Consider the following 13,154-nt stretch of genomic DNA (forward strand, 5'->3'; position numbering starts at 1 on the left):
TTCCTCCAGGCAATGATACCCAAGGAAACCTACACAACAGATCCCTGAAAGATGCTTTAACATTAGAGAAATAGGCACCAGTAGTCTCAACAATAAAAGAGTTTAAATTACTGTTCACTGGTATATGCAATGCTAGTCATCTCAAATTCCCAGGCAAAATAATATAATTCTTACATGAAACAAAAGGACCAGCATGAAAACCACACACACACACCCCTACTAAACAACAGAAAACAAACTGTCTTAATATTATTATTCAATGAAATGTGGAATGTTTTAGATGGCTAAAAAGGTGTGTAAGTGGGAATGTTCTTAGCTGCTTGTGAAAAGCTAAGATGGCCAGTTTCAATAGCTTACAAGCTAAAGGACAATCATAGTTTAAATATTATTTTTATTCTTGAGTAAAGGGGCCAAAACTAGAGTGATGTGTGGTTTAAACCATATATGTACCTGACATTCTTCTAGCTTCTGAACAAACCTCCCTGTATTTCCTTCTTCAGCTCTGATGCCTTCTTTGATTGGCTGTATTTCTTTTTCCATCTCACCCACCTAAATAGAAGCATATACTAGCATATATCAGAATGTATGCAGCAGATTGGGAATAATTTAAAGTACATTTCACATAATGAAACATATTTTAAGATGACATTTACCACTGCCCATGCCATTTTATGTTTCAGATCTTCAAGATGATTTCGCAGGTCATTCACAAACGCGATGTTTTTGTAACATTTCTTTTTTTCACGATAAAGCAGCTTAAGTTCTTGAAGACGCTTGAAAGAGAAAAAGAAGAAAACCAGAGGTCCAATCGTGAGTGTAAAATGCTTTGATATAACATGAAATCTTGGAAAGATTTAATTTTTTTTTAATTTAATGTCACTGAGACCTAATCAAATCAAAGCTATGTAGTTTAACTCCTACAGTTATTTCAGCGCTCAGATCTGTACTAGTAATTTAACTTTTACATACCTCTACTCCTTGTTCTATCTGAATACATGTATTTTCTTTAGTTTTCATAATAGATGAATAATCTTCTTTCATTTGTTCCAGCTGAGTTGCCTTCATAAAAAACTAAAAAGGAATAAAAGGTGCAGATGTCAGATTCATCAACTTATCTAAGTGATCATTAAATAAGTACCACAGAAAAACCACTCATCCCAACCTCTATGCATGCTGAATGATACCCGAAGTAAAATAACTGGTGGGGTATTTCTGAATAATGGACTAACTTGTCAGTGTCCTAATTTTTTTAAAAATTTATCAATGTCTTTAGAGAAAAGAAACTTCAAAAAAACTGTTTTTGCAAGTGGATGACTGCTACAATCAGATAGTGTACTGGGTCTGGCTGTGACAGAGTTACGTTTCTTCATAGCAACTCTTATGGTGCTGTGTTGTAGATGTGTGACCAAACCAACGTTGCTAACACACTAATATTTTAGCTGTCACTGAACAGTGTTTGTATAGCATCAAGGCCTCCTCTGTTTCTCAATCTGCCCCCCCAGTGAATAGCCAGTGAATAGACGGGCAGGGTGTATAAGAGGTTGGGAGGGGATACATGCAGGCAAATGACCCCAACTAACCAAAGAGATATTCCATTCCATAAAATGTCATGGTTGGGGTTTAAGCCCAGCCAGCAACTAAACACCACACAGCCGCTTGCTCACTCCCACCCACAGTGGGATGCGGGAGAGAATCAGAAAAGTGAGAAAACTCATGGGTTGAAATAAACAGTTTAATAGGTAAAGCGAAAGCTGTGCACACAAGCAAAGCAAAACAAGTAATTCACTACTTCCCATCAGCAGGCAGGTGTTCAGCCATCTCCAGGAAAGCAGGGCTCCATCATGCATAACAATTACTTGGGAAGACAAACACCATCACTCTGAACGTCCCCACCTTCCTCCTTCTTCCCCCAGCTTTATATGCTGAGCACGACATCATATGGTATGGAATATCCCTTTGGTCAGTTGGGGTCAGCTGTCCCAGCTGTGTCCCCTTCCAGCTTCTTGTGCACCCCCAGCCTCCTCGCTGGTGGGGTGGTGTGAGAAGCAGAAAAGGCCTTGACTCTGTGTAAGCACTGCTCAGCAACAATGAAAACATCCCTGTTTCCAGCACAAATCCAAAACATAGCCCCATACTAGCTGCTATGAAGAAAACTCTATCCCAGCCAAAACAAGCACAGTCATGCTCATCAACAAAAAGGAAGAGGAGAGGGTTTAGCGGGGTTAGCCATTTTTGCTCAGGAACTGGCTGGGTATTGGTCTACCCTTGGGAGGTGGTGAGAAATTGCCTTTGCATCTCTTGTTTTGTTTGCTTTCTCTCTTCTCCCAGCCTTTCCTACGTTTTTAAACAATTTTTATCTCAGCCCACAGATTTTCTTGCTTTTACTCTTCCCTTCCTCTTCCCCCATCCCAAGCCAGGGGAAGCAGGGAAGGGAAGTGAGCAAGTGCCTGCGTGGTGCTTAGCTGCTTACCTGAGTTGACCCACAACAGGTCATTAAGAATTCTGAAACTTTTTCCCTCCAAATGCCACCTCTAAAAACCTGAAATTAGTATTTCAATGTTTAATCAAAATGTTAAATTATTTTTCTTACCTTGTACTTGTCACCTTCATTTTTAGACTGTAAAAAGTGCTTACTCATCTCTTGGGTTAAAACAGACACAGGATTATCTACCTGTAAAAATAAATTACTTACTTTTTATTTTGTTAAAAAGTTCTCATGTAACTGCATATCCATGAAAGTGAGCAAACCATCTCCCTGTTCCATGCCCAGCATTTCAGTAATAAGCTGAGAGAAGCAGATCCAGAAATTTTCTACTCCTCTCACCTTTTTTTTTTTTTTTTTAAAATAAAACAAACCAAAAAACCTCCCCAACAACAAACAAAACATTAAAAAAATCCACCTCCATCAAGTACAAAGTAGAACCACAACCAGGACAACTAAGGAACTGTTTCCAGGAGGGTAACTGACTTCTAGAGAGACAGTGCCTGTTTTTTCCATTTATTTAACAAGATCAGCATTAGGAATTTTGTCCAATGTTGTTTTATTTCTCATTATTTAATTGATCAAACTATTGCATTAAATGCAATTAATTTCCCCACATATTCTTACAGAATTTTCCACAAAATAAAATCAATACTTATTAACAGAAGTTTATACTATTTCAAAGGCTGAGTATGTTGAATATTTTAAACTTTATGTGCACTACCTGATCTTTCCTTAATCACTTAAGCAGCAAAAACTCACTTAAATTTCTGCAACAGAAAAAACTGAAATAATGATCAGGGAAAAAAAAACCCTCCAGGTATGAAAGAAACCTACAGATGCTAAGACTTTCATTAATAGGATACATGACTTGCAGCTCACAGATCACAGCAAACACTTATTTGTCTGGGACAGAATCTTATTCTGCATTGTATGAGGTACAAATTTTAATTTTCTTTTGCCACTGCAAAAAAATGATCTTGAAAACACAGAAGAGGTGAACCTCTCATTTAATAAAATGGAACACTGCTTTTTAATTGAAGAATTATAACACCATGTCTTAAATTGCACAGAATTTAAACACTATAACAATTACCTGTATATTAAAGTGATCCAGTATTCCTATGAGTTCCTCCTTCTTTGAAGAAATTAAGGTCCCTAATGGTAAAAAAAGAAAGGTAAAATACCAGTAGGTCCAAAGTAAAGAGACATATAATGCCCTAGCTTTTTGTTCAATCTAGTGATTCTTAGTAAGTGTAAAAAATTAGATTAGTATTTTGTAACACAGATTCAGTCCTAAATGAGAAACACTGTTTGGTTGCGGTTTTTAATCTTTCCGATATATTTGCATTTGTACAGAAAGACTTCTAATTAAAGTCCCTCCCTGCCTCATAAACCCTCTGTGACAGAATTTAGGTAGATCAGCAAACTCAACAAAAACTCAAAAGACCAAAAATGATGTTCAGCCTCATCACACAAGCAGATTTTCATAAAGACTAATACTGTATGACATCACACCATGCAGAACCTGACACAACTGCTTTTGACATGCTAAAATATTCTTAGTCTAAGGTAAACATGAAAAAATGGACATCATCCTTGAATGATGACTGAAATGAGAAACATCATCCTTTACTAACATCAAGACATTTAAAGCAATGAAAACATTTAAAGAGCTTTTAAGACTCAGAACAAAACAAACTACCACCAACCAGATTTGCTTTTCAGTTTGTAACTTCTGCTTCCATCCAGATTAATGCGCTGATTCACAATAATAGAGCTACCATACACTTCTGGTTTAAATGCATCTCTGCCTTGGTTTCGCAGTGTTATGGAAATATCTGCAGAACTAAAAATAAAGAGAGACAACTGAAATTAGTTCAAAATCTTAAAAAAAAAAATCTGAACATTCTAATTTTCCACAGAGATTGTCACGTCTTGTACAGGTCACAACCGGAAGTCAGTCATAGTACCAATCGGAACAAGATATATTTATGTTGTTTGAGCCAAAACAGCAGAGACACATGGCCAGAAAGGCTGCCATACACTGATCTGTTTGCATTTTCTATGCTTCAGATAAATCATGAGCAAATAGTTGTGAGAGCAGATTTCCCCCTCCTTCCCTTCCCATCTGAGTGCCCTCATCTTTAGGTTGCAGAATGAAGTTGCTTTTTGGTTGTTCTCCTGTCCCGAAACTGGCTTCTGTAGAAAACACTTGCTTAGCTTCTACAGCTATCCCTAGCCAAAGTGATCTATAGCAGAATGCTTAAGGCATTCTTCTGGAAAAGATGAGATGTGGTTTCAGTTCTGAATTCAGATTTTCTGTTTCTTAAGTGAACGCTGCAATATTAAGTTATTATACATAAGGCAGGTACTGCCACCAATTTTACTCCAAGCACCTCTGAAAGGAAAAGCCTGGGGCTCCAAGTTAAAGCTTTATGTCAATGTAAACTTTTAAACCTCCTCTCCTATCTTTTTATTGATTCCCCTAAACATGTTACCCGCACTCTTGCGGCAGACATGACTCTACTTCCTGCATGTTTAATAATCCACTTGTATGTCAAGGTCTTTATATTGTATATCCATTCATTCACAAAGATAGAAAAAGACTTAAACTCACTGCTTGCAGAACAATTATAACTAGTTACCTGTGAATTTTTTTCTAATGAACTCAATTCTTCTGTAGGATATTCAAGCACATCGTGGAAGTAATACACAACAAATGGACAATACACAGGACATACCACTATGTTAGCTAGTTCAGAGATAATTATATACTACCAGTAAAATTTCTAGTGTGGTTTGTGTTTGTAGTTTTGCTTTTTTTTTGTTTAAATATGGTCTCTTCAGTGTTATCCTTTTTATTCAAATCTGCTAAAACCAGTAAGAGAACAGAGAAAACTAAGGCAAACAGAAAACTGATCAGCTAACCTGAATCACAATCACTAAACATGTTCAGCCTTAAAACTAAAAAAGCTTTACTTACGTCTCTCCATCTCGTACAAACATTTTTAATGAGGAACCTCTATTAGTTGCAGTGGCTTTTCCACCAAGTCCAACAATAAGAGCAGTTAATACAGAACTTTTTCCACCTGTAATAGAAGCATTGAACTTTTTAAAAAAGAAGTTCTTTTAACTCTTTATCCAGTTCACCCACATTACACATTGTTGTTTGACTGCTTATGTATTCATGCACTTAAAGTCCAAATTCTCTTTATTGAACAAACATGTAAAATAGCAATAACTCCAGAAAAATAACCAAGCCAAACTTCTGTTACTTCTATTTAGCAATCTGCATTAAACAAGATGTCCTACCTCAGGAGGAAAGAATCTCCCCTTCCTTACAAGCATATAGAAAACATGTATACAACAGAAGAAATCAAACACACATTACCATTTATATAACTACCTGAAAGGTTTTAAGCTCTCTTTCAAAACTTATGTTTAATTTTTGAAATACTCTCTCCAAAAGAAGTGAACTTGCATAAATAAACTTGCGTAAATAACTATCACTTCCTTCTCCTATAATAGTTTCTACATGACATATACTTGGACAATTACTGTGCATTTAATACTGAACGTACAAGCACATTTAGTTTAAATATAAATTTATGTATGACTTAGCTATGAAAAGATTTATATTCACATTATCTTTCGCAAATCCAAATTTAAGACCTAACTTTTTCACCAGCCTTGTACTACTGGGACAGACCTGTGTGGTTCCCAAGTCCAAAAGTGAATCCACCTCCATTCCTAAAAGACAGCTAGCAATTCTTTTTCAAATAAAAATTACATCTTCTAAGGTATTAACAAAAGTGTTCTTTGACAAAGAAATGCGGCAATTAACACTTACTTCCATTGTTTCCAACCACAAAATTGAGATTTGATCCAAACTGAAAAGGCCCCAGCATCGTATGGCACATGAAGTTCTTCAGCTGGATACTTTCAATTATCCCAACTTCCCCTACAGTCTAAAGAATTAACAATTAAAACTGGTGTTATGTATGCATTTTAATGAGATACAGTTTATCGATTTTAAATATAATGACAATTCAAACAACAGTATGATACAAAACATCAATGGTTACAAACTACAAGGAAATCAGAAGTGTTTCCTGATACTATGAAAAGTTGCTCGCTACAGAGCAGTTACATAAGAGGAAAACAGTTACCAAAGCTGATCACTCACCCATAGTAACTTTCAGTTTGCCCCATAACTAACTTATAATTAACACAATATAAAAGATTAAGATCATCGATTCTGTACAGTTGTCAGAGCAGTAATAAAGAATATCATAGAAAGACCTTTTTGTTACTTGAATAATACTATTTGTGAGAATTCTTAGCACAGCTTAGAAGGAGGGAAATTAAATTAGATCAAGAAGGAGGAAATGAAACTAGAAATGGGACAGCCCACTGTTCAACTGCTAAAGTACTGTTTTGACAGGAAACTTTAGTTTTATCACCACTGCTTCAGAAAAGCAATGTTTTCTAAGAAAGGAAAGTCCTCAGGAAAAATAAACAAACCAATGACACAGAACAGCTGCTGCTGAAGAAAATGAAGGGAGGAATAATGCTTTCGCATACCAAAAATCAACCACAGTGTCTTATAATACACAAGACAGTATTTGCAATCTCAGAAATTATTTTTTTAAAAATCCTCTATCAAATTAGAATTCAACCATTACAGAAAAGCAGAATAAAATGGCATTCCTGTTTTCAAGTTTCATTGCCATCAAAATACGCATTTCAAACACTAGATTCCTTTAGTCATTTGAAAAGTGTCAGCTGTGCAAAACAAACAAGTATTTGGTGCTTCTTTTAGTAAATAATTTGTTTTCTAAATATCTTCTCTTTTACTTTTTACTACAACCATAAACCAAATACACCATACTTCTATCAAACAAAATCCGTTTCCCTTATTTGGTTATTTGAAAACTTCAGTAGTATTCATTCTACAAAACCAGGATACTATTATTTTATGATCAACTGTTATAACTACATGACCCAAATGACATAAGGTAAGAATCAACTCATGCAGAAATCCTCATCACAGACATTACCTCGAGTTTTTTTTATATTGGTTCCACTGAAGCCTACATACAAGACATTTCAACATCAACCAAAAGCACAGAACCTTTTTTATATCAACTTTTTCTTACATCCCGCCCCCTACCGCCCTGCAAATTTTACAACAACTTACCGAGAATAAAGAGATATTACTATCAGCTGATGACACTGAATTTTCTTCTTCGTTAGACTCATCGCTATGTTCATCTGTGTATTCTTGTCTCTGTCTTTTGTGGGATCCAGGCTTTGAAATACTTTCTTCCTTTCTTTTACCCATGAGTACTGAAAAATGAAAGTAACGAAAGATTGCAGGTTTCAGTCTTCTAGATGAAAACATACCTACAGATGATAGCACAGACATACCAATTTATTTAATTTCTTAACAGAAATATTAAGATCATAGCAAACCATTGCAACGAACAAATAGTTTTTCAGAACTGAGATCTCAGTGAATTTAAGCCTCAGCTTATTATGAAGAAATTGTATTAGAACAAAAGAAACACAACTTCACTATTCTAATCAAGCTGAATTTGTTTGTTGATTAGCAACAAAATCAACCTTGATTCCGTCTGCCTTGGTACATTAGACTTCGGGATATTTGCTAGAATTGTTTTTGGTTAGTAATGGAGCTGAAGATTGAGTTGTAGAAACTACGTAACTATCATACTATGATCAGCAGCATCAATGCAGGTTTGATTAAAGCAAGCTGCACAGCCAAAAAGAAAATGTGTTAATTAAATGTGATTGACAAATGCTTAGAAAAGTAATATGCAGAACACATAAAAGTAGAATAAAGGAAAATTTATATTCATAGCACTGTTCCTGTGCTGTTTCTTGCATACAGCCACCCTGCTTTTGTGAGGCAGTGTAATGTGATCACAGTAAACAGAATGCTGTTATTTTACTAATGAAGGACAACAATTCTCTACTACAGAGAACATATGTATATATTTCCTCTACAAACGAATAAATAACACACAGACCTCCTGCACTAATGACTGGTCAGAAATGAACCTTGCAAAAGTAAGGTGGTCTACTAAAGTCACATAAAACTGAAATAAAAAGCATCAAGATTGGTCAAAATCTCACATTTTCTGTAACTGTACCCTTAGGGCACAGTTTTTATTCCCCCAAAAGTACTTACTACATTCTTCATACCTAGAGTCCCAAAGCACTACACAAAACATGCATTTAATCTAGACTTCCTTTCTGGGGAAGATGGCAACCAACTTAAATCCGTCTCACCAGTTCGAGCAAAATTCAGAGGCATTAAATGTAATTAATATCCACTGCTATAGAAAGATCACTGCATGACACATGGCCTAAGAGTAAGCTGAGTTTATTTATAAAAATAAATAAATAATAATATTATTTTTTTTAAAAAAGGGGGGCCAAATTGACTGCGTGGAGACTAAACACACTGGGGGGTGGATACCAGAACACTTCTAGTCCCAGATACATTGAACGATAATGAGTGACCACTTCCTTGTCTCTCGGGACAGATGGGATGATCCAGGAGAGAAGGCAGGCAGTTCAGCCTAACAGTTCCTAACATGACTTCCTGTGTCCTGCAGGGGAGATGACACAGTCCGTGAGAAAGCTGGGTGGATCAGCACAGCGGTTCCAGCTGTGCAATAATGCACAGCCTCAGGGCCCCATGGGGCCCCCTCGTTAAAGCCCTTGGGCCCTCACAGAGCTTCTCTGTGGGTCTTGCTCCAACATTCTCTCTTTAAATATTTTAAGATTAATAACTTGAAGAATCTACAGAGAACTCAGTGAAATAGAGACTGTTAAATTACAACTTTAGTCATAACAACTAGCACTGCAACAGAGAGGAGCAGTCTTTCCTCCCTCTGCCTATTCTGTTTCTGTCTCATCCCCCCAAGTTCAGGCAGCTCTTTACATAGCAGAATAATAAACCATCCCAAGGCACTAATTCTACTGAAAATTAATGCAGGAAAAAACTTTTTTCTTTTAAAATAAGTTCCCCAACCATTTCACCATGCAGATCTGTATATGTCTGGGTCATTGTGGAGAAACAGAGTGGTCCTTTGAGCAGCTTCTTTCACTTGCATCAGCGTAATGTTCTGGTCAAACCATAGCCTGATTTCAGCTGACAGAAGGGTGAGATAGCTCATACTACTGAGCAACACAAACGATAGCATTTATTACACAAAATGCCACTGACGTTAAAATTTGTTACGTCGTTACAAAAAGTATTTAATTTCTATTTTAGATATTCGTTGACTGTTTTATAAAATAGTGTCTAAAAATTCCATCATAAATTTTCTTGGACACAGCATCTAAATGATAAAGAAAAAATAATATGCATCTCTTTCCATTAAGTGCAATGAACAAAATTCAAAGCAAATGCAGAAAAATACAACAAACTTCCCATCTGACATTCTTTCAATAATTTTATATGGCAGGGATTTCGGATCAAATACTGGATTATTATGTCCATTAAGTATTTACACGGAGTATGTCATTTCCATTTTATGTTATGCAGTTTAATACCATACGCACAGAAACCAAGGAGCAAATACACTTCATGATTCAGTTACATACCTTTTGCTATGCTACTTTCAGTTTCCTACATAAACATGCCTTTACACTTAAATTACTCAGACCAGGAAAGAGTCGCTTGTATGTTCTTGGAATTTATCCATCACCCAAATATGAAGACAAGCATTCATTCAATCTGCTGTTCCATTGAAATCTCTCTCTAGAAAGCAGGGAAAACACAAGATTTAAATGTTGCAATTATTAATGCCCAAACCAAAGATCAGGGCTATGAGTTCCATCGCTACAACATCTGGACATGTAAGAAAAAGAGAGTATAAGAGTGGAAAACAGAACAAAATAACCTAGAAGCAAACTCACTCATGTAATCTAAGCGTGACAAAGGCAAAGAACAGAATAGCCTGCACCCTGGAACTCTTGAAGAGCTAGTACTGCAAACAGAACTTAACCGGAACTGCAAGCAAACTTTATTGAAGTAGCCTCAGAAATTATGACAAGCACCAGCAGATGTAATACCTACACTGAGTACAATAAAGCCAGAAGGAAAGAGAAAGTAACTGCAGCAACAAGGAATCCACTAATAAGACTTCACACGAAACGCTTTAAAAGCTAAGGGAAGAAATTATCAACATTAAAAAAATAAAAAACCCACAGAAAATGACACACACATTTGACTTTTATCTTTAGATCATCTTGCCTTTTTTGACAGAAAAAGTTCCTTTTTTTACATTAATTGCTCCCAAAACTCTTGCACCAAGACACCCTTGATTTTCTTCATTAAGTTTTTAATTGAAAGAGTAGTTGATTTCAGTCTCAGCACCACTTACCATGACTTTAAGAACAGTTTGGGAATAAGTATTCAAGGCAAAGGAAAAGCAGCCGACCTGACCTATCTAAAGGTTATTAAAATGTGCAATACTATATTGGAAACAGTTAAACTGGCAAAAACATATATTAGTGCAAGATATGTAATAGACTAACAGGAAGCCAACAATGGACACTATTAAAAAATGTTAACAGACAGTTTTTTTAATGGACCAGGGATCATATTTAAAAACTGAAGTCTAAATTTATGTTTATATTGCAATATAGAGTAGGACTATGTTAATGGAAACTTGTGATGACAATGACTCTGTGTCAGAACATCAATAATTCAAATGAGAACCCAACTGTTATTCAGAAAAACAAAACAAAAGTACTGATTTAATATAGAAAATGAACTTTACTAACATGGAATGCAAGAACATATGGTTAGGAATAAAAACTGGAGCTATGAATTGGGAACAAATAACAGATCCAATTATAAAGACATCACAGGATCACTGCAAATTATTGTAAGTAATTGTTATGCATGTAATGAAAGCGCGAAAGAAAAACACAATCCCCAGATGTGCTGTATAAAACTGTTAGGACTACTACATGTTATAGTAGAAAAGTATTTACCCTGTTAAGATCAAAGTATAGGAAAACAGAGGCTGCATCCACCGGAAGCAACAGGTGCTGATGCCCACCCATGTTCCAACTTAACCAACTGTACCTCTTTCCAACAGTTTCCACATTGCAATGTGGTTCTACAACTGGTTTCCCCTTTCCCCACCTGGCTAGTCACAGTCGGCCTCATCCAGAGCAGACACAACCAACCTACTGCCACCAAAACACTCCACTGGCTTTCTAGCAGCCTTGTGTTGGCCCGGTGTCTGTGTAAGGTAGGAAGCAGCTGCCACTCAAGGCATCCACTTGAACCACTCTGCACCCAGAGCAGTTACAACCCAGATTGTATTCCGTCCAGTTAGCAAAACAGAGGTAGAGAAAAGACATCAGAGCAGCCCTATGGTGGGACGAATACAAGATGTGGGAGGAAGCATAGGATGAGAGAAGAGGAAGAAGAGAGTTGTGGTCTTCTGCTGATGTATTGCACGCTACACTTGTTTAAACAGACACAACGATAGCGATAAATAAACCACAAACTAACTCTAGTGGTTCATAACAATGAAGGAAGGGAACATACACCATCTGCTGTACTCAAAAGGCACATATTTCAGAGAATCGAAGTCGGAAGCCTAGCTTCATATGCAGCAGTGGAGTGTAGCATATTTTTAGGGGCTATCCGAGCCAGATGTCCCATGTTAGACTACATGACTGACATTCACGACTCCCCTTTAAATATACTAACAGCCAATGTATAAAAAGCCTATACCATCCCCCCTAGACACTGGAAAAGCACTGTCTGACAAACAGCCGCGCAGAGGCAGCTCCACCCCCTCTCTGGGGAGGCACAAAGGAAAGAGGGGGCAGAAATCCCCCCCTGCTCGCACCTCCAATCCCACGGTTATCTCTTGCTTGGCCCAACAGTTTCTCCGGAAGACCTGGAAGGATCCACCCACCTCCCAGAGAAGCGACACCGGCCCCTCCGCAGCTGGAAAGCCGGGCCGGCAGCCACTCCCCGGTCCTCACCCGCCTCCCCCCGGCCTTCGCAGCGGCGGCTGCCGTGGGGCAAAGCCGGGCACCCGGCGGGGAGCCCTCGCAGCAGGCAGAGCGACCAGCGCCAGCGCCGACTGCTACCGTGCCCCCACAAAGCCACCTGCGAGAGCCGCCCCGGCGCCGGCAGGAACAGCGCGGCCCGCGGGGCTCCCGGCCCGACCCTGCCCGGCGCTGCGCTGACACATCGCGCCGGGGCGGGTGCGGACACCGCCGCTGCCCTCAGACAGACCGACCGACCGACCGACCAACATCCCCGCCCCCCCCCAGAGCGTAGGAGCCCGCCCGGCCACCGCGGCACCGGCCGCCAGGGCCCCCCACCCCACCTCACCCCACCTCTCCTCTCCTCAAGGCCCAGGCCGCCGCCGGCGGGGCCGTTACAACGGCCGCAAGCTCAGGCCCCGGGAAGGTCCCGCGCGGCCGCCCGGGTGCAACGGAAGAGCCGCCGCGCGCGGGGCGAGGCGAGGGGGGCAGCGCCGCGCCGCGCCTGCGCGCTGCCGCCCCTGCCGCGCGGGGGCCGCTTCCGTGCGCCCGCCATTTCGGGAGGGCGGAGCTGTCGCGACCGTTGGGGCTGCGGAGCGGGCGAGCGGCCGCGGGGGTT

The 13,154-nt window shown here is 39.0% G+C and overlaps 1 protein-coding gene across 2 annotated transcripts in view; it reads right to left on the bottom strand.

Annotated features, from left to right (window-relative positions):
• Positions 1 to 11,538, bottom strand: part of SMC6 (structural maintenance of chromosomes 6) — a 55,734-nt gene extending 44,196 nt beyond the window's left edge. For both annotated transcript variants that reach the window (XM_075706982.1, XM_075706981.1), the window contains exons 1-11: positions 11,519 to 11,538; positions 10,121 to 10,277; positions 7,686 to 7,834; positions 6,336 to 6,453; positions 5,469 to 5,574; positions 4,195 to 4,331; positions 3,579 to 3,640; positions 2,591 to 2,671; positions 970 to 1,071; positions 654 to 773; positions 451 to 549 (exon numbers count right to left, since the gene is read on the bottom strand). In XM_075706982.1, coding sequence (XP_075563097.1) covers positions 451 to 549; positions 654 to 773; positions 970 to 1,071; positions 2,591 to 2,671; positions 3,579 to 3,640; positions 4,195 to 4,331; positions 5,469 to 5,574; positions 6,336 to 6,453; positions 7,686 to 7,829 — 969 coding nt within the window. In that variant the 5' untranslated portion in view covers positions 7,830 to 7,834; positions 10,121 to 10,277; positions 11,519 to 11,538. The remainder of the gene's footprint in view (positions 1 to 450; positions 550 to 653; positions 774 to 969; positions 1,072 to 2,590; positions 2,672 to 3,578; positions 3,641 to 4,194; positions 4,332 to 5,468; positions 5,575 to 6,335; positions 6,454 to 7,685; positions 7,835 to 10,120; positions 10,278 to 11,518) is intronic.
• Positions 11,539 to 13,154: the final 1,616 nt, after the last annotated feature.

Source organism: Pelecanus crispus, chromosome 3, assembly GCF_030463565.1.
Source record: "Pelecanus crispus isolate bPelCri1 chromosome 3, bPelCri1.pri, whole genome shotgun sequence".
NCBI classification, from domain to species: domain Eukaryota; kingdom Metazoa; phylum Chordata; class Aves; order Pelecaniformes; family Pelecanidae; genus Pelecanus; species Pelecanus crispus.